The sequence below is a fragment of the Moschus berezovskii genome, chromosome 4 (genome assembly GCF_049115385.1).
Source record: "Moschus berezovskii isolate FMDL1 chromosome 4, NW_MosBer_1.0, whole genome shotgun sequence".
NCBI lineage: Eukaryota > Metazoa > Chordata > Mammalia > Artiodactyla > Moschidae > Moschus > Moschus berezovskii.
The window spans coordinates 31,589,018-31,608,916 of NC_142463.1; the positions used below are offsets into that span (position 1 = coordinate 31,589,018).

General features: G+C 36.1%; 1 protein-coding gene across 10 annotated transcripts in view; it reads left to right on the forward strand.

Annotated features, from left to right (window-relative positions):
• The window catches only part of PRKAA2 (protein kinase AMP-activated catalytic subunit alpha 2), a 62,638-nt gene that overhangs the window by 29,841 nt on the left and 12,898 nt on the right, over positions 1 to 19,899 (forward strand). For all 10 annotated transcript variants that reach the window (XM_055401463.2, XM_055401465.2, XM_055401466.2 and 7 more), the window contains exons 3-7: positions 4,313 to 4,406; positions 4,988 to 5,132; positions 6,374 to 6,461; positions 7,850 to 8,074; positions 17,880 to 18,384. In XM_055401463.2, the coding sequence (XP_055257438.1) occupies positions 4,313 to 4,406; positions 4,988 to 5,132; positions 6,374 to 6,461; positions 7,850 to 8,074; positions 17,880 to 18,384 (1,057 nt within the window). The remainder of the gene's footprint in view (positions 1 to 4,312; positions 4,407 to 4,987; positions 5,133 to 6,373; positions 6,462 to 7,849; positions 8,075 to 17,879; positions 18,385 to 19,899) is intronic.

The following is a 19,899-nucleotide window of genomic DNA, read 5'->3' on the forward strand; positions in this document are numbered from 1 at the left end:
TGTTATTTTTGCTTTTATTTCCAATATTCTGGGAGGTGGGTCATGGAGGATCCTGCTGTGATTTATGTCGGCGAGTGTTTTGCCTATATTCTCCTCTAGGAGTTTTCTAGTTTCTGGTCTTACATTTAGATCTTTAATCCATTTCGAGTTTGTTTTTGTGTATGGTGTTAGAGAGTGCACTAGTTTCATTCTTTTACAAGTGGTTGACCAGTTTTCCCAGCACCACTTGTTAAAGAGATTGTCTTTTCTCCATTGAATATTCTTGTTTCCTTCGTCAAAGATAAGGTGTCCATAGGTGTGTGGATTCATCTCTGGGCTTTCTGTTTTGTTCCATTGATCCATATTTCTGTCTTTATGCCAGTACCATACTGTCTTGATGACTGTGGCTTTGTAGTAGAGCCTGAAGTCTGGCAGGTTGATTCCCCAGTTCCATTCTTCTTCTTCAAGATTGCTTTGGCTATTCGAGGTTTTTTGTATTTCCATACAAATTGTGAAATTATTTGTTCTAGCTCTGTGAAAAATACCATTGGTAGCTTGATAGGGATTGCATTGAACCTGTAAATTACTTTGGGTAATATACTCATTTTCACAATATTTATTGTTTCAATCCACGAACACGGTATATTTCTCTGTCTATTAATGTCCTTTCTGATTTCACAAGTGTTTTATAGTTGTCTATATATAGGTCTTTTGTTTCTTTAGGTAGATATATTCCTAAGTATTTTATTCTTTTCATTGCAACATTGAATGGAATTGTTTCCTTAATTTCTCTTTCTATTTTCTCATTATTGTGTATAGGACTGCAAGGGATTTCTGTGTGTTAATTTTATATCCTGCAGTTTTACTATATTCATTGATTAGCTCTAGTAATTTTCTGGTAGAGTCTGTAGGGTTTTCTGTGTGGAGGATCATGTCATCTGCAGTGAGAGTGAGAGTTTTACTTCTTCTTTTCCAATCTGGATTCGTTTTATGTCCTTTTCTGCTCTGATTGCTGTGGCCAAAACTTCCGAAACTATGTTGAATAGTAGTGGTGAGAGTGGGCATCCTTGTCTTGTTCCTGACTTTAGGGGAAACACTTTCAATTTTTCACCATTGAGGATAATGTTTGCTGTGGGCTTGTCATATATAGCTTTTATTTTTTGAGGTATGTTCCTTCTATTCCCACCTTCTGGAGGGTTTTTATCATAAATGGATGTTGAATTTTGTCAAAGGCTTTCTCTGCATCTATTGAGATAATCATATGGTTTTTATTGTTCATTTTGTTAATGTGGTGTATTACATTGATTGATTTGTGGGTATTGAAGAATCCTTTCTTTCTTTGCGATTGAAATGAAGACTGACCTTTTCTAGTCCTGTGGCCACTGCTGAGTTTTCCAAATTTGCTGGCATATTGAGTGCAGCACTTTCACAGCATCATCTTTTAGAATTTGAAATAGCTCAACTGGAATTCCATCACCTCCACTAGCTCTGTTCATCGTGATGCTCTCTAAGGCCCACTTGACTTCACATTCCAAGATGTCTGGCTCTAGGTCAGTGATCACACCATCGTGAATATCTTGGTCGTGAAGATCTTTTTTGTATAGTTCTTCTGTGTATTCTTGCCACCTCTTCTTAATATCTTCTGCTTCTGTTAGTTCCATACCATTTCTGTCCTTAATCGAGCCCATCTTTGCATGAAATGTTCCCTTGGTATCTCTAATTTTCTTGATGGGGTCGCAAAGAGTCAGACATGACTGAGTGACTGAACTGAACTGAACTGACTGAAGAATCCTTGCATCCCTGGGATAAAGCCCACTTGGTCATGATGTATGATGTTTTTAATGTGTTGTTGGATTCTGATTGCTAGAATTTTGTTAAGGATTTTTGCATCTATGTTCATCAGTGATATTGGCTGGTAGTTTTCTTTTTTGGGTGGCATCTTTGTCAAGTTTTGGTATTAGGGTGATGCTGGCCTCATAAAATGAGTTTGGAAGTTTACCTTCCTCTGCAATTTTCTGGAAGAGTTTGAGTAGGATAGGTGTTAGCTCTTCTCTAAATTTTTGTTAGAATTCAGGTATGAAGTCGTCTGGACCTGGGCTTTTGTTTGCTGGAAGATTTCTGATTACAGTTTCAATTTCTGTGCTTGTGATGGGTCTATTAAGATTTTCTATTTCTTCCTGGTTCAATTTTGGAAAGTTGTACTTTTCTAAGAATTTGTCCATTATCTTCCAAGTTGTCCATTTTATTGGCATATAATTTCTGATAGTAGTCTCTTATGATCCTTTGTATTTTTGTGTTGTCTGTCATGATCTCCATTTTCATTTCTAATTTTATTGATTTGGTTTTTCTCTCTTTGTTTATTGATGAGTCTGGCTAGTGGCTTGTCAATTTTATTTACCCTCTCAAAGAACCAGCTTTTGGTTTTGTTGATTTTTGCTATGGCCTCTTTTGTTTCTTTTGCATTTATTTCTGCCCTAATTTTTAAGATTTCTTTCCTTCTACTAACCCTGGGATTCTTCATTTCTTCCTTTTCTAGTTGCTTTAGGTGTAGAGTTAGGTTATTTAGTTGACTTTTTTCTTGTTTCTTGAGGTATGCCTATATTGCTATGAACCTTCCCCTTAGCACTGCTTTTACAGTGTCCCACAGGTTCTGGGTTGTTGTGTTTTCGTTTTCATTTTCATTCATTTCTATGCATATTTTGATTTCTTCTATGATTTGTTGGTTATTCAGGAATGTGTTGTTCAGCCTCCATATGTTGGAAAATTTAATAGTTTTTCTCCTGTAATTGAGATCTGGTCTTACTGCATTGTGGTCAGAAAAGATGCTTGGAATGATTTCAATTTTTTTGAATTTACCAAGGCTAGATTTATGTCCCAGGATGTGATCTATCCTGGAGAAGGTTCTGTGTGCGCTTGAGAAGAAGGTGAAAGTCATTGTTTTGGGGTGAAATGTCTACAGATATCAATTAGGTCTAACTGGTCTATTGTATCATTTAGCATTTGTGTTTCCTTGTTAATTTTCTGTTTAGTTGATCTGTCCATAGGTGTGAGTGGGGTATTAAAGTCTCACACTATTATTGTGTTATTGTTAATTTCCCCTTTCATACTTGTTAGCATTTGTCTTATATATTGCGGTGCTCCTATGTTGAGTGCATATATATTTATAATTGTTATATCTTCTTCTTGGATTGATCCTTTGATCATTATGTAGTGTTCTTCATCTAATATTTTAAACAATTAAATATTATCAACCAGTCATTCAGACTTTCTTTTCTTGTTTTATAGTTTTTAAAGTTGGTCTGTTTGAACTAGAATCAAAACTAGTCTATACAACATGTCTCTTAATTTACTTTTAATCTATACCTTCCTTCCCTTATTTTGCATTTTGTATTTTGAAGACAGGATCATTTGGCAACTTTAAGATTTTGCTGATTGTATCCATGTTGATAACATTTTCCTTTCCAAGAATATTTTTCACTGTCATTTAAATATAACACACCTCAACTCCATAGTTCAGTTCAGTCACTCAGTCATGTCTCTCTGTGACCCCATGGACTACAGCATGCAGGCTTCCCTATCACCAACTCCCAGAGCTTTCTCAAAGTCATGTCCATTGAGTTGGTGATTCCATCCAACTGTCTCAGCAGCCTCTGTTGTCCCCTTTTCCCCCTGCCTTCAATATTTCCCAGCATCAGGGTCTTTTCTAATGAGTCAGTTCTTCACATCAGGTGGCCAAAGTATTAGAGATTCAGCATCAATCCTTCCAATGAATATTCGGGACTGATTTCCTTTAGGATTGACTGGTTTGATCTCCTTGCTGACCAGGAGACTCTCAAGAGTCTTCTCCAACACCACAGTTCAAAAGCATCAATTCTTTGGCACTCAGCTTTCCTTATAGTCCAACTCTCACATCCATACGTGACTACTGGAAAAACCAGAGCTTTCACTAGACGGACCTTTGTCTGCAAAGTAATGTCTCTGCTTTTTAATATGCTGTCTAGGTTGGTCATAGGCCATCTCCATAGACTACAAACAAATTTTTGCTTAAATGGAAAAATTAATTCTTAATTTAGTTGTCGAGGAATAGATGATTTCCTAGATTTTGTAAACATGAAAGGTGGGATCTGGAGGGAAGTCTGTAAGCTCCAGAACCTACCTGAGTTTTATGAACCTCCATGTTTATAACTCTGATTATTTTGATAACACTATATAATTTGTTGACATCTTAAAGTATTATAAAATACAAGAGTATCAATTTATAGTAGGAATGAACATACTAGGCTGATTTTGGTTAAAGTAATATTTTTATTATTTTTTTCATTGGCAAAAAAAGATACCAGGTGATCAGCACTCCAACAGACTTTTTTATGGTAATGGAATATGTGTCTGGTGGTGAATTATTTGACTACATCTGTAAACATGGACGGGTGAGTAACATTCTATCTAGTACAATAAACCCTTAAGCAAAAAAAAAGAGGAAAGTAGTAAGAAATAGCAAACCACAAAGATATCTTCAAAGTCGAGATTGTTTCTGTAATAATGTCTAACTAAACATATTAGAGTATTAGATTTATTTTCTTTCTTAAAACATGCACTTTATGACATACTGATTTTAGGAAATATATTCCACTTAATTGCCAACATGAAAAGCCTATGCTTTTCAAAGTGCAAAATCAGTTCCATAACATCATGCTGAAGCTTCAGATATTTCCTTTTCTTAGCAGTTTCACTTAAATTCTGTTTTAGATTGTTTTACTTGTAAAACAGTGTAATGTGAAACATTAGTAATATTATTTGAAAATAAACTGTGACATCTAACAGCAAAGAAAAGCCTGTCGATTGATATGTTGAGCTTGAATGCAAGTTTTTGGCTTGTTTAATTTGTTGAGAATTCTAACACAATTCTAATTGCTTATTACTCAGTTATATTCAGGTTGATTGTGAAACTAAAACTTGCTATGTAGATGTCCCAAATGTTCTTGGTATACTTTTTTTTAATACCTGATAGGTTGAAGAGATGGAAGCTCGGCGGCTCTTTCAGCAGATTCTGTCTGCTGTGGATTACTGTCATAGGCATATGGTTGTTCATCGAGACCTGAAACCAGAGAATGTGCTATTGGACGCACAGATGAATGCCAAGATAGCTGATTTTGGTATGTAACTCTAGAGCTGTTCCGAAGTGTGCTAGCTGCCTTTGCAAGTGTGGCAGTACCAACTCTTAATGAGTTAAAACTTTCAGTTTCAAGGATGTAAATCCTATATTGTGAAAAGGGATTAGTCACACAGTCTGCACACTAGTTTGTTCTGTTCATTTAAACCACTGTCTAAAAATGCAAGTACATCTAGAGAAGTTAGAGAACTGGTATCAAGGTAAACCTACTCAATCTGCATTCCCTCCTGAGGAAATGAGACTTGACTGTTTTTTGTGAGTGTTAAAAGGTTTCAAACCCCCTTTGAAAATCTAATGAAAGTACGGGCTTTTTCCCTGATAAACGCACTTAAATGGAGGTTCGTGAAAATTCCCATGCAGTTGTGGAGGATTGTAATCCTTCTGAACTGATGGAGGAGGAATGTCAGTAGACTGCGGAGTAACATCTCACAGCTGTTGATGAAAGAATAGGAGTTTTTGTTAGGGATAAAATAAAGGATAAAACGTAATTTTTATGACCAAACATTTTCTGGGATCAACATACCTGGACAGGGTGCCATAGTAGGGGAAAGGGTTTAGGAAGTGAGAGATTATAGAAAGAGATGAAAAGGTACCAGAGTTCAGCATTATTTAGTTAACATCTTTGTCTGTACCTTGTCTTTAATATAAAAGTCAGGAAATTCCTTTTCCTACTTCTCTTCTCTAAATCATAAACCTCATTTAGTGCTATAGTTCAACTAGATTTTGGTTCAATAGAATATTTTTTATGTTGAATTAAAGCTTTCCAAATTAAAAACTTTTGGAACATAATCTTTATAAATTGGAGCCTATCTGATTTCTACCTAGAGATTTTTTTTTAAAGGCCTATGAAAGCAGAGGATAAAAAGGTAATAGTAATCTCTGTTTTCTTTCACTTGGAGAAATGGGTAAGTAAGATTTTGATGCTTTTATGTTTGAAAAAGTATGCATAATTTAGAATAACCTCATATTTATGAAGTGAATCAACATTCTTATTTAGGAAAGGAATTTCAGTCTTATGTGTGATGTGCTTTAGCTTTTTTTGTCATGTATAAGCACTCTGAAATGGTCTCTTTCTAGTCTAACAAATACCTTCTACTGCTTTTTAAAATAAGTAAACATTATGATATTTGAGGCACTACAGACTTGATGTTTTTCCTTTTGTATTAATCCATATTTACTTTAAATGTATTTAGTACCAGCTAAACATACTACTTTTATTTTTAGGATTATCTAACATGATGTCAGATGGTGAATTTCTGCGAACTAGCTGCGGATCCCCAAATTATGCAGCACCTGAAGTCATCTCAGGCAGGTAATATAGTATATCAGTGAAGAGTAAGCTTTTTGTAATGTTTTGTTCATTCTGATTACATTTAACTTTAATATATTCTCTTTGGAAGATAAGGATTTTAGTAGAAGCACATTGTCCCTTTAATTTTTCTGTCATTGAAGACAGAAGAGTTACATTAAACAGTTTTTAAAACATTTAATTTTGATTTTGTTATGAATATATTTAAGGAGTTTTTCCATTAAAATTGAATAAACTGTTGGTTTTTTTTTTTCTTTTCATTTTAGGCAATTGCAGCTAGGAAAGCAAGCATTTGCTTGTGTCATTATTTACTCATCAGACATAGTCTTTTAATCATACTTTATATACTCTTATAAAGCATGCACAGTATATTTATGTTGTCTTTGGAAGAATGAGGTTTTGAGGGGAGAGGTTATTGTCATTTCATGAAAGCAGACTGCACAAGAGAAGACTGTAATTATTCATGTAACTTACTCATTGATACATTTTTTAAATGTTTATACAGATTGCAGTGATAAACTCAAGTCTTCTTTGGTGACCAGTGTCTGATCTTAAGTTAACAGAATTCTGTGAGAGAAAATATAAAACAGTTATCACTGCATATATAGGAGCTTGGGCTACACAGCAAACACTATAAACATTGGATAGTGATTTTTATTGAAATGGATTATACTGTTTTAATTGGAATTGTAGAGATTTACTCTATTACCTGAGGCTCAGTTTGAGTTTGGTAATGTGCTGTCAGGGGAATTTTAACACTGTAGAAAGGTGAGAGAGAAAAGGAACAACATTCTAAGCATAGGTTTTCTGGATAAAGGTCATCTCAGCCCCATGAGTTACCTGGTGATTTGAATGAAAGTAATAGGTATGCAGGATAATATGATATAGCATGAATACCATGAAAGAGATTGCTATACTAGTTGGGTACTTTACTATTTCAAATATTCTTTACAATAGTCTGCCAGGCATAAACATTTTATTTTTTATGCATTGTCTTGTCTTTTGATTGCTTTATGTAAGAAGATTTAGCCTATACATTATATAGTATTGCTTTTCTTAAAGTTTATGGTGATGTACTTTGATGTTTCTATCAAAAATCAACCATAGAAAATTTTATACTTTTTAATTAGTAAGTTCAGTTTAGTTTGTGTCAAGTACACATAAGTACTATTTTCTCTTGGGAAATTTGAATAGCAATGGGTTAGACCAATTGTTCTCTCCGGGGAACAACCATTGAGTGTCGGGGAGTGGACATGGATTTCGTTCAAGAGCTTGGAAAGCAATACATTTGGAGTCTGCACTGTGTATACAGGTACATGGAGAAGAAGAAGGGTACATGCAGTTGAGAAGCGACACTTGCATTTCAGTTTTGTGTTGTCATCTTCCCCTAGGCTGTATGCAGGTCCTGAAGTTGATATCTGGAGCTGCGGTGTTATTTTGTATGCTCTCCTCTGTGGCACCCTCCCATTTGATGATGAGCATGTGCCTACACTGTTTAAGAAGATCCGAGGGGGTGTTTTTTACATCCCAGAATATCTCAATCGTTCTGTTGCCACTCTCCTGATGCATATGCTGCAGGTTGATCCCCTGAAACGAGCAACTATCAAAGACATAAGGTGAATATATTTTTGTGACTATTAAGTACATATTCTAGTATTAATATTAGTACCACTAACTGAATGCTTGCTTTATGTTAGGCACTGTAACACTTTATACGAATTTTACTTTCCTTATTATATAAACCTGGCCCTGTCATTCAACTTTTAATTATTTCAGATTGTGTCCCAAACTTTTCAGTTAAAGTAGCAAAGCATACAAGGCCTGTCATAGTAAGGCTGTGCTGACTTCTTCCTGCTGTTACCCCTTGTACCAGAACTCCAGCCACAGTGAACTTTTCCTTGTTCCTCAAATATAATGATGCATATTTTATGCCTTCATGTCTTTGTTTATATTATTCCTTTGCCTCTAATAACTTTTCTGCCCTTTTGGACCTGAAAGATTTACATTCATCCTTTAAAATTCTGCTCACTTATCACCTTCCTTGTGAAATCACTCCTGATTCTCCAGGGCATTGTCAGTTGCTTGCAGTTCTGTGATTTCCACTCTTGGTTCATGCTTTCATCCTCATTTTGTATCTAGCCGTTTTCAGTGTATCTCTCTCCTCTCTTGTAACTATAAAAGGGTAGAGAGAGTATCTTAGCACCTTTGTATATACAGCGCTAGAAGGCCTAGAAATACAGTAAACATTCAGAAAGTATTTGAATACATTTCAAATGGAAAAAAACAGGGTGAGAGTTATATATTTTACATAGAGTTGATGAAATAAACCATAAAGAGTTTTGCTGAGATTTTGAATCCAAAAATAGCCACTAGTGGATTTGCTGTGAAGGATTTCTTGTTATGTGAGAAACTTTGGAAAGTGCAGTTGCTGGTGCTACTGTGAATATGACCTTTATGTAGCACACACAAGTCAGGATGATTCATTGCCCTCTGTGTTTTATTTATCAGTCATATTTCTTAGAGGGTTTTTTGTTCTTACCTAACATTTCATCAGATATTTATTTGCAAATGCATTCTTTTAACATCTTTCCTGAATACTCTGCCTTGTCTTCATAAGTCAGATTATGACTCTTGAAATATTTAAATGATGGCTGAGGTGGGTGGTTGTGTGACTGCTGCTGATCTCTTTTGCATTCCTGTTGCATTTGTGTCTTCTTCCTTCAGCCTCTGTTAGTGTTCCAGGCCTCATACATAAAAATGTAAAATTGTAAATTAATACCATATTTAGATTGAATGGAAATGAACAACTTAGGGGAAAATTCTTTTGTGTTCATAGTTCTTTAGAGTAAATAGGTCACTTAGTTGGCTTTTCCTTAGAGCATTAAATATGCATATATGTATATATACTTGCGTCTGTTCACATCAGCACATATACTTAGAATAATAAAAGTACTGATTCTGTTATACTAAACAGGTACCTGTATATTCACAAGCTTTAGAAGAACAATGTCAATAAAAGCCTACTAGGATAAGTTAATTTACACACATGTGGGTGGCATAAAAGAGTGGCAGCCATCTCAGTACTTAAAATTGTTGTTGTTCAGTCGCTCAGTCACGTCCGATGCTTTGTAACCCCATGGACTGCAGCACGCCAGGCATCCCTGTCCTTCACCATCTCCTGGAGTTTGTACAAACTCATGTCCATTGAGTCGGTGATGCCATCCAACCTTCTCATCCTCTGTCATTCCCTTCTCCTTCTGCCTTCAATCTTTCCTAGCATCAGGGTCTTTTCTATTGAATCAGCTCTTCATATCAGGTGGTCAAAATATTGGCGCTTCAGCATCAGTCCTTCCAATGAATATTCAGGACTTATTTCCTTTAAGAATGACTGGTTTGATCTCCTTGCAGTCCAAGGGACTCTCAGGAGTCTTCTCCAACACCACAGTTCAAAAGCATCAATTTTTTGGTTCTCAGCCTTCTTTATGGTCCAGCTCTCTCATCCATACTTGGCTACTGGAAAACCATAGCTTTAACTTTAAACCATTGTCGGCAAAGTAATGTCTCTGCTTTTTAATATGCTGTCCAGGTTTGTCATAGCTTTTTTTCCAAGGAGCAAGTGTCTTTTAATTTCAGTAGTAACTTGAATTTATAATTTTCACCATTTTAAAATTTCTTCATATTCTGTATTTAATGTTTGGAAATTCTTCATTTGACAAAATACATTTCAACAGAAAGAGTTACTAATTTATTGAATGATTTTATATAACAGGCATTTTGCTAGATACTTGAAATATTTTCTTGCATTGATTCTTAATAGGTAGCTCTTATTTTTTTTAAATGCTTATAGTATTTCCATTAAAATATATATATATATATTTATTTCCTTTTTGGCTGCTTCGTGTCTTAGTTGTGGCACATGGGTTCTTCATCACGACATGCAGGATTCTGTCTAGTTGTAGCACAAGGGCTCAGTCGTTGCAGTACTCGGGTTTTCTAGTTGTCTGTGGACTCAGTTGCTCTGTGGCATGTGGGGCCTTAGTTCCCAGACCAAGGATTGAACCCATTACCCCTGCATTGGAAGGCAGATTCTTAATCACTGGACCACTAGGGAAGTTCCAAGTCTTAATAGGTAGCTATTGTTATTCTCATTTTACAAAAGTAGGGCTGAGAAATTGCCTGATTTCAGAATCTGTACTACTTCAACTAATCCTCATTGCTACAAAAGTCCTATGACATCCATCCTTTCTCTAACATACCGTGATAATGTTATATTTCTGTCATGCTGCGACATCCTCTTTTATAGTTACAGGAATACCTAGTTTTATTGTGCTTCACTTATTTTGCACTGTGTAGATACTGTGTTTGTTTTTTGTTTTTGTTTTTTTTTTACAAATTAAAGGTTTGTGGAATCCTCATCTTATCTGATGATGGTTAGCATTTTTTAGCAATAAAGTGTTTTTTGATTAAGGTACATAAATTGTTTTTTGGACATAATGTTTTTAAAAACTTAATAGTCTATAGATACTCTAAGCGTAATTTTTTATGACATTCATTTATTTCAGTAGAATAAAACTATAAGCAACATGAAAATGTAAAGTGCTACATAAAAACCCCATAGTAATAAAATTTGAAAGGTTTTATTGGCTTAAACAGTTACAGGTAAAAGAGGCTTTATATATATTTTCAAGCATGCTATTTTAACTACCTTGATATGTGCTATGTTAGTCAGAGAAAAGGCCAATGAGTTACCTAAATCTGAGGACTGAGGGAAGGAATCCTAAGCCTTTACCTACTAGATCACACATCAATTTTGGCCTTATCCTATAAATAAGCCCCACTATAAACATAACTTTTATATGTAGTGGGAAACCAAAATATTGGTGGCTTTCTTTATTGCAATGTTCTAGAACCAAGCCCTCAATATCTCTAAGGTATGCTTTTATTTTTGTACATATCTTTTTTTTTCTCTTAAGATGGTAGGCTATTGGAGGTTAGAAAATATATCTGTACTTATTTGTTCATTTAATCATTTTTATTTACTTTTTGATAGTATATTAAAAAGCAGAGACATTACTTTGCCAACAAAGGTCCGTCTAGTCAAGGCAATGGTTTTTCCTGTGGTCATGTATGAATGTGAGAGTTGGACTGTGAGGAAAGCTGATCGCCGAAGAATTGATGCTTTTGAACTGTGGCATTGGAGAAGACTCTTGAGAGTTCCTTGTACTACAAGGAGATCCAACCAGTCCATTCTAAAGGAGATCAATCCTGGGTGTTCATTGGAAGGAGTGATGCTAAAGCTGAAACTGCAATACTTTGGCCACCTCATGCGACAAGTTGACTCACTGGAAAAGGTTGGGGGTGGGAGGAGACGGGGATGACAGAGAATGAGATGGCTGGATGGCATCACCGACTCTGTGGACATGAGTTTGAGTGAACTCTGGGAGTTGGTGATGGACAGGGAGGCCTGGCGTGCTGTGATTCATGGGGTCGCGGAGAGTCGGACACGACTGAGCGACTGAACTGAACTGAACTGAACTGAACAGTTATTTAACATCTGCTTTGTTCAAGGTCCTATGCTAATTGCTGGGAATATTGGTAGGCAGGACAGACACTGTCTTCAGGAAACTCACATTTTTAGATGCTTTAAGCTTAGTATTGCTGTTAATGTTGTTATGGTTAAAATGAAAGATCTGAAGTTCAACTGTCTAATCACAAATTCTGATTCTTTGTTTCCTAGCTGTTGGCATATTTCCTGCCTCTTTGTCCTTTAGTTACATCATTTTAGTGGATTTGTTTGGAGGATAGTCTTAGGTTAAAAACATAAGAATTTACTATTTCTGTAGGTCTAGACACAGTTGAATGTTAGAAACTACAAATACTCATTCTAATATAATTCAAATTTTTAGAATAATGCCAAGCATATAATATTAGCCATTAATACTGTCCTAAAGTGAATAAATGGCAACCCACTCCAGTGTTCTTGCGTGGAGAATCCCAGGGACCGGGGAGCCTGGTGGGCTTCCGTCTATGGGGTCACACAGAGTCGGACACGACTGAAGTGACTTAGCAGCAGCAGCAGCAGCAAAGTGAATATATATATATTGGAGAAGGCAATCGCAAGCCACTCCAGTACTCTTGCCTAGAAAATCCCATGGATGGAGGAGCCTGGTAGGCTGCAGTCCTTGGGGTCGCTAAGGGTCGGACACGACTGAGTGACTTCACTTTCACTTTTCACTTTCACACATTGGAGAAGGAAATGGCAACCTACTCCAGTGTTCTTGCCTGGAGAATCCCAGGGACAGGGGAGCCTGGTGGGCTTCCGTCTATGGGGTCACACAGAGTCGGACACGACTGAAGTGACTTAGCAGCAGCAGCAGCAAAATGAATATATAAGGACCTTTCAGTTGCATTTAAAGAAGTTTGCACACATTGTGAAATTTATACAATTTGATTGGAGTCATTATAGCTCATTTAGTCTTAAGTCTTATATGAAAATCAGGTATTAGGCAGCAGTGACAGAAAGATGGTTTCTGGAGGCTGTGTAGTAACCCATCTGAAATGAATTGATTTTGTTTCAAGTGAACCTTCATAAACATCCTGGTTACTACTTACCTTGTTTAGAAATTGACTCCTTAAAATTAAAAGCTGGGTGTATGACTTTTTTTTTTTTTTAACATGCTCGGAGTTGCTTCCTTATTATTTAAATTTTTAAAAAATTTTTATTGAAATAGGTTTACAATGTTGTGTTACTTTCACATATATAGCACAGTGACTCAGTTACACACACACACACACAGACATATACATACACACATGTATATATCTTCCTTTTCAGATTCTTTCCCCTTACAGGTTACTTCAAAATATTGAATATAGTTCCCTGTGCTGTACAGTAGGTTCTTGTTGGTTATCTATTTTATATATAGTACTGTGTATATGATAATCCCAATCACCTAATTTATCCTACCCCCATCTCAAAGTATGGCTTTTTAATTGGCACTGTTATTATTATGAAGAACTATGGTTCTTTTCCTGAAATAATTAGAAATGAATTTAGATTATTTCTGTTGTTTTTTTAAAACATTTATTTTATTGATATAATTCACATACCATAATTTTGTTTCTTTAAATTGTGTGATTCAGTGGTTTTTAGTATGTTCACAAAGTTGTATAATCATCACCACTCTCTGATCCCAGAATAGTTTTCTCATCCCCCAAAGAAGCTCTGTACTCACTTCCTCCTCCTTGCAGCCCCTGACAACGACTCATCTACTTTCTCTCTTTATGGATTTGCCTATTCTGGACATTTCATATAAATAGAATCACAGCATGTGACCTTTTGAGTCTGGCTTCTTTCACTTAGCATGTTTTCAAGGTTCTTTCATGGTGTAGAATATCAGTACTTAACTAATGTTTTGCTTGAAAATATTCCGTTGTTTAGATAAACTACATTTTGTTTATCCATTTATCTTAATGGATATTTGAGTTGTTTCTAATTTTGGTTTATATAACGTTGCCATGAACATTTATGTATACATTTTTAAATGGTCATATGTTTTTATTTCTCTTGCATAGATGCCTGGAATTTATAACTGTTGTACACTGTTGTTGCTGTGATTTACTTAGTGAATTTACTTAACTAATTCTGTTAAGTCTGTACTCTTTGTCAAGGGTGGCCACTGAAGTCTCTGCTTCGTTAGCTTAATGGTCAGCTAATTGCTAGAGAAAGATTTCCTTAAAGTCCTTGATCTCATCAGTCTCCCAGCCTTTGCCATAGGATTCTGTGTCCATGTTTGGGTGTGTCTTCAGCATTTTAATGAGAAGTTTATAACTCTGCATTAGTCTTGATTCCTTCTAGCTTAGAGCCTCAGTCAATCAGTGATAAGAAATCAGGGGCTTTCTTGGGCATGAACAACAGTCCTGCATTTGTGAATTCTAGAATTTTAAGAGTATTTTAAGGACTCCTATGGAACTTAGTCCCTAACTTTTCCTTTCAAGGTTTTTGATCAGCTTCTTGTTTGCTCCAGTTCTTTTTGCTGCTTTGGCAGCTGGGATGTTAGACAGTTGCCACTGATTGTTTCTGACAAGTGTTCTGGTCAAAAGGCTGTTTGCACATGGAACTCTCAGTCAGGTCAGATGAAGACAGGGCTTGACAGAAGAGCTTTCCAGAGATCTGCCAGCCCTGTCTAATAATGACAGTTCTCTGGGGATAGGACTTTGGAGAACTCTGAGCCTGTTCTCCCCACTCGCCTCCCAGTGGTTCTAGGTGCTGGTTTTGGGGGTTAAAAAGATTGTGAGGCTGTTGGTTTGCAAGGCCACCATAGAAATGGGGAAGAGGAAATGGATACTGGGTAACTGAAAGTGTCACAAATCTCACTCTTCTTCCTGAGACACAACCATTTTTTAAAAAACAAACACTCCTCAGATTATTACAAGCCTTTGGTTAATTTCCAGAGTTCTGAAAAAAGTTAATATTGACAGTTTCCACTAGGAATCTCATTGCTTTAATAGAAGAATGAATTTTTGGAGTTTATTCAAAAGTGTTTATCTACCCTATTTTAAAATTTGATGTTTTAAAAATGCTGGATATGTAGCAATTTATTTTTTATATTATTTCTTTTCAAAAAATTAGTACTTACCGCAAGGAGATCCAACCAGTCCATTCTAAAGGAGATCAGTCCTGGGTGTTCATTGGAAGGACTGATGCTAAAGCTGAAGCTCCAATACTTTGGCCACCTCATGCAAAGAGTTGACTCACTGGAAAATACTCTGATGCTGGGAGGAATTGGGGGCAGGAGGAGAAGGGGACGACAGAGGATGAGGTGATTGGATGGCATCACCGACTCAATGGACATGAGTTTGAGTGAACTCCGGGAGTTGGTGATGGACAGGGAGGCCTGGCGTGCTATGATTCATGGGGTCGCAAAGAGTCGGACAAGATTGAGCGACTGAACTGAACTGAGTCATTTTATTACTAAATGTTTATTTGTGCTAGTACTGTTCAGTCACTTCAGTCATGTCTGACTCTCTGTGAACCAAGGAATGTAGTCTGCCAGGCTTCTCTGTCCATGGGATTTTCCAAGCAAGAATACTGGAGTAGGTTGCCATATCTTTCTCCAGGGGATCTTCCCAACCCAGGGATTGAAATTGCATCTCTTATATCTCCTGCGTTGGCAGGCGGGTTCTTTACTGCTGGCACCACCTGGAAAGTCCAAATGTTTATTTAGGTGCTATAGCAATTAAATACTTTAATGAATTCATTTTTTACTTTGTCTGTTCATCATTCTGCATTTATTGAGTATTTGCTCTGTACTGGCTACTGAAATGCAGGTGAATAAGGCATGGTCCCTGTTTCAGGGAGCTCTCAGTTTAGTATAAAAATCTGTAACAACTGTGAGGAGGTATGAGTGTTATAACAGCATCATTTACTAGCTGTAGAAGTTTCACCTCTATATATATCCACAAGACATGGCACACCATATTTCTTACTTGGACTATCGCACTAGCGTCCTCCTCCTCCTCCTCATTATTAGTTTTATCTTTTCAATTCAGTTACTTTATCACGAGCAGAATGATCTTCACAGAATGCAAATTAGATCATGTCACCCCTGCCTCTTTAACAACTTTGTTACTATCATCAACCATAGGTTCAGTCCCAAAACCATTTTTATAGCCTGCCGCTGTCAGAAAAACCTGATATCTTTTGCCACTCCAACCAGGAACTTAGTATGATTTCATGATTCTGGCCTCAGTTCAGTTCCTTGAACATAGGAAAACATTTTTTTAACCTCAGAATCTTTGCATATATTGTTTGTTTTGCTGGGAATATCTATTCCCCAGCTCTGCTTAGCTGACTTCTAATCACTCTGATTTCTGCTTAAATATTACTGAGAGTGGCTTGCTTAAGCACTCACCTCCCATTCTGAGTTATACACTCTTATTTTACCTTGTGCTTTTTACTCATAATTTTTATCACAGGGTTTTTGTATTTGTGTATTTGTAATTCTGTGTTTATTTTTGAGAATATTTGTTTAGTCTGTTTTCAGCTAGAATGTAATCTCTGTGTGAATGAGTGTGCATTTTTACCATAGTATGTCCTTAGTAAATATTCATAAATGGATTAATCATTCAGTAGAAGGTATTTAGGTAAAATATATACTGATCTGAATTTAGCTTGGGGGTGCCCAGTTTACCCTGTAGCAGTGGTTACACAGTCTTGAAGAAATAGTATATGTTAGTTAAATGAAAAGGGATGGGATATTCTAGGGTGTCAGTAGTAAACATCATGTGTAAAGACCTGGAATAGTGTGAAAATAAGATCTAGGAGACTAGGTTCTCAAATGTTTTGGTTTGAATACTGCCCCCGCCCCACCACAGTCTTAAAATCGAGGACTCCAGAGGGTCCTTTTTTTAATGCAGGTGATTTTTATCAATTTCATATTAGAAATCAAAAGTGAAAAATTTTTTAAATAGTTAATTCACTTAAAAATAATAGTAAACCTACTACATGCTATTCCGAATAATATGTCTCCTATGAAAAATAACCTTATTTTCCAAAACAAAATATGATGACAAGAGTACCGTTATTTTACATTTTTCAAATCCTTTTAATCAGAAATAGCAGCTAGATTTTCATACCTACTTCTTCATTCATCTGTTACAGTATGTTGTATTAGTTGAAGTCTAGGAAACATATCTGACCTCAGATATTGCTAGAAAAGGGAGGAACATTCTCATAACCTTTCAGATAGTTACAGATATTTTTCTTTGATATTAAATCAAAGTTTAATATGTTAATTGCAATATGAAATCAGAAAACATACCAGTGAACTTTTGTACTTTATTACATTGAAATCCACAGGGTGTTTTGCATTTTGAGTAGAGCTTCTGCCCGTGTGTGATTATGTAACATCTTGCATTGGTCATATGGAAAATATTGGGTTAGTGGGATAGCCTAGTGTTCAGAGTGGTAACACATTTCATTATATACTATCGAATCATAGTCATTATCCTCTTCACTCTAAAAGTAGAAAAGTCTCTTAAATATTGAGAAGCTGTCAAACTTATGGAAACATACATATTCTGTTATATACAATTCTATATATAGAGAGAGAATTCTGTTATAAGCAGAATTCTAACATTTTACTTGAAAGCTTGAATTTCATCACTGGCACCAAATACTTTGAAGTGACAGACTTCTTTTATTTCTTTTTGTGAAAATGTCAGCAAAATACCCAAGTCTGAATAATCATAGTTACTCTTAAGCAAGGGTTAATGGACTTACTCAGGGTCCCATAGTTAGTAAGTGACTTAGAGACCCAGGTCTTTCTGATTCTGATATATTGTATTGCCCCCTGTCTAAATTATTTGGGACTTGCCAAAGCATGTTCTTACAATAGTGTATTGTGGTATCTTTCCTAGAGAGCATGAATGGTTTAAACAAGATTTGCCCAGTTACTTATTTCCTGAAGACCCCTCCTATGATGCTAACGTCATTGATGATGAGGCTGTGAAAGAAGTGTGTGAAAAATTTGAGTGTACAGAATCAGAAGTAATGAACAGTTTATATAGTGGTGACCCTCAAGACCAGCTTGCAGTGGCTTATCATCTTATCATTGACAATCGGAGAATAATGAACCAAGCCAGTGAGTTCTACCTCGCCTCTAGTCCCCCAACTGGTTCTTTTATGGATGATAGTACCATGCATATTCCCCCAGGCCTGAAACCTCATCCGGAAAGGATGCCACCTCTTATAGCAGACAGCCCTAAAGCACGATGTCCACTGGATGCACTGAATACAACTAAGCCCAAATCTTTAGCTGTGAAAAAAGCCAAGTGGCATCTTGGAATCCGAAGTCAAAGCAAACCATATGACATCATGGCTGAAGTTTACCGAGCTATGAAGCAGCTGGATTTTGAATGGAAGGTAGGAAATTGTAGTATATGAAGATCATTTGTAGAAGCCATTTTCTGTATAGTAAGCCTGTCTGAGCTGCTGAATTGAGTACTAAGATCAATAAAAAGTTGGTTTTGATATGAATTTAGTGGTCTCAATAAATAAATGGGCTGATAAATCCTATTCTTTCCAATAATGTACCATGTGCATTCAAAACAAAACAGATCTTCGTAAGGATGAAGAACTGTTGATGTTGGGGACCTATATATTTTTGAATTAGAGAATAGCATTCTTGGCTGAGAAACATGGTTTTAATCAACTTGAAATCCCTTGAGAAAATAGTCCACCTGTTTTAGCCTGCATCATAACAGTAACAAGTCATATGTCTTCAAAGATAGTATATTTTTACCTTTCTCTGTCTTTTTAAGGGCAGGGTTTTTTTTTTTTTTCTTTTCTTTTTCCCAGTAGCTGTAGCACAAGTGGTTGATATACATTATACCATCAGGGCATGTTTATTTAGTAAACAAATACTTTTCTGTAAGTTGAGAAAATTTCTTATTTGGCTAGTATTTTTAGTCGTTAGTTGTGATGTATTTTTGTTACTCTCAGCCCACATTTTGCTTTGTTAGTATTTTTTTGTTTTTTATTAGTACTCAAATTCATTTCAATTCTATTTGACTATATGTGGGGGGATCTGTTTTTCAAGTATCTTTTACTCTTGTTCCTTTCTTGAGGACTGTGAATGTACTTTTAAGGGAAGAAAAACATATTCAAACATACCATGTAAATATTCATTTGACATGTTTTTATTTCATTATTTGTATATGGAATGAATAAACAATAGTGAAAGTGAAAGTTGCTCAGTCATGTCTGACTCTTTGTGAGCCCATGGACTATACAGTCCATGGAATTCTCCAGGCCAGAATAGTGGAGAGGGTAGCCTTTCCCTTCTCCAGGAGATCTTCCCAATCCAGGGATCAAACCCAGGTCTCCCACATTGCAGATGGATTCTTTACCAGCTGAGACACAAGGGAAGTCCAAGAAGACTGGAGTGGGAAGCCTGTCCCTTCTCCAGCAGATCTTCCTGACCCAGGAATCAAACCAGGGTCTCCTGCATCGCAGGCAGATTCTTTACCAACTGAGCAATGAGGGAATAAACAATAATATTTCCTTAATACCATTTAAGAAAGATCTCCCTTTTCTGAGCAGTTTTATTTAGTTAGTTAAAAAAGACATGTTAGTGTCTTTAAAAGTCCTTATTGAGAAATGTTTGGAACTAATTTGATAAGGTATTTTGAAAACTAGAATCTTCTTTATCTGAGTTGCAGTTTTATTATCCTCAAAAGGCAAATAATACCTTCCTCACAAGATGACTATGATATTAAACTTTGCGACAGTACCTATTAACAGTGCCTGATTCAAACCATTAACAAGTTATATCTCCTTCTTCTGTCTGTTCTATATTCATAGTTAAAGGTATTCAAATTGAGACAGGGAAACCAAAATACTTTGGCAGCCAAAATATGGTTTAGAGTGGAGGCATGT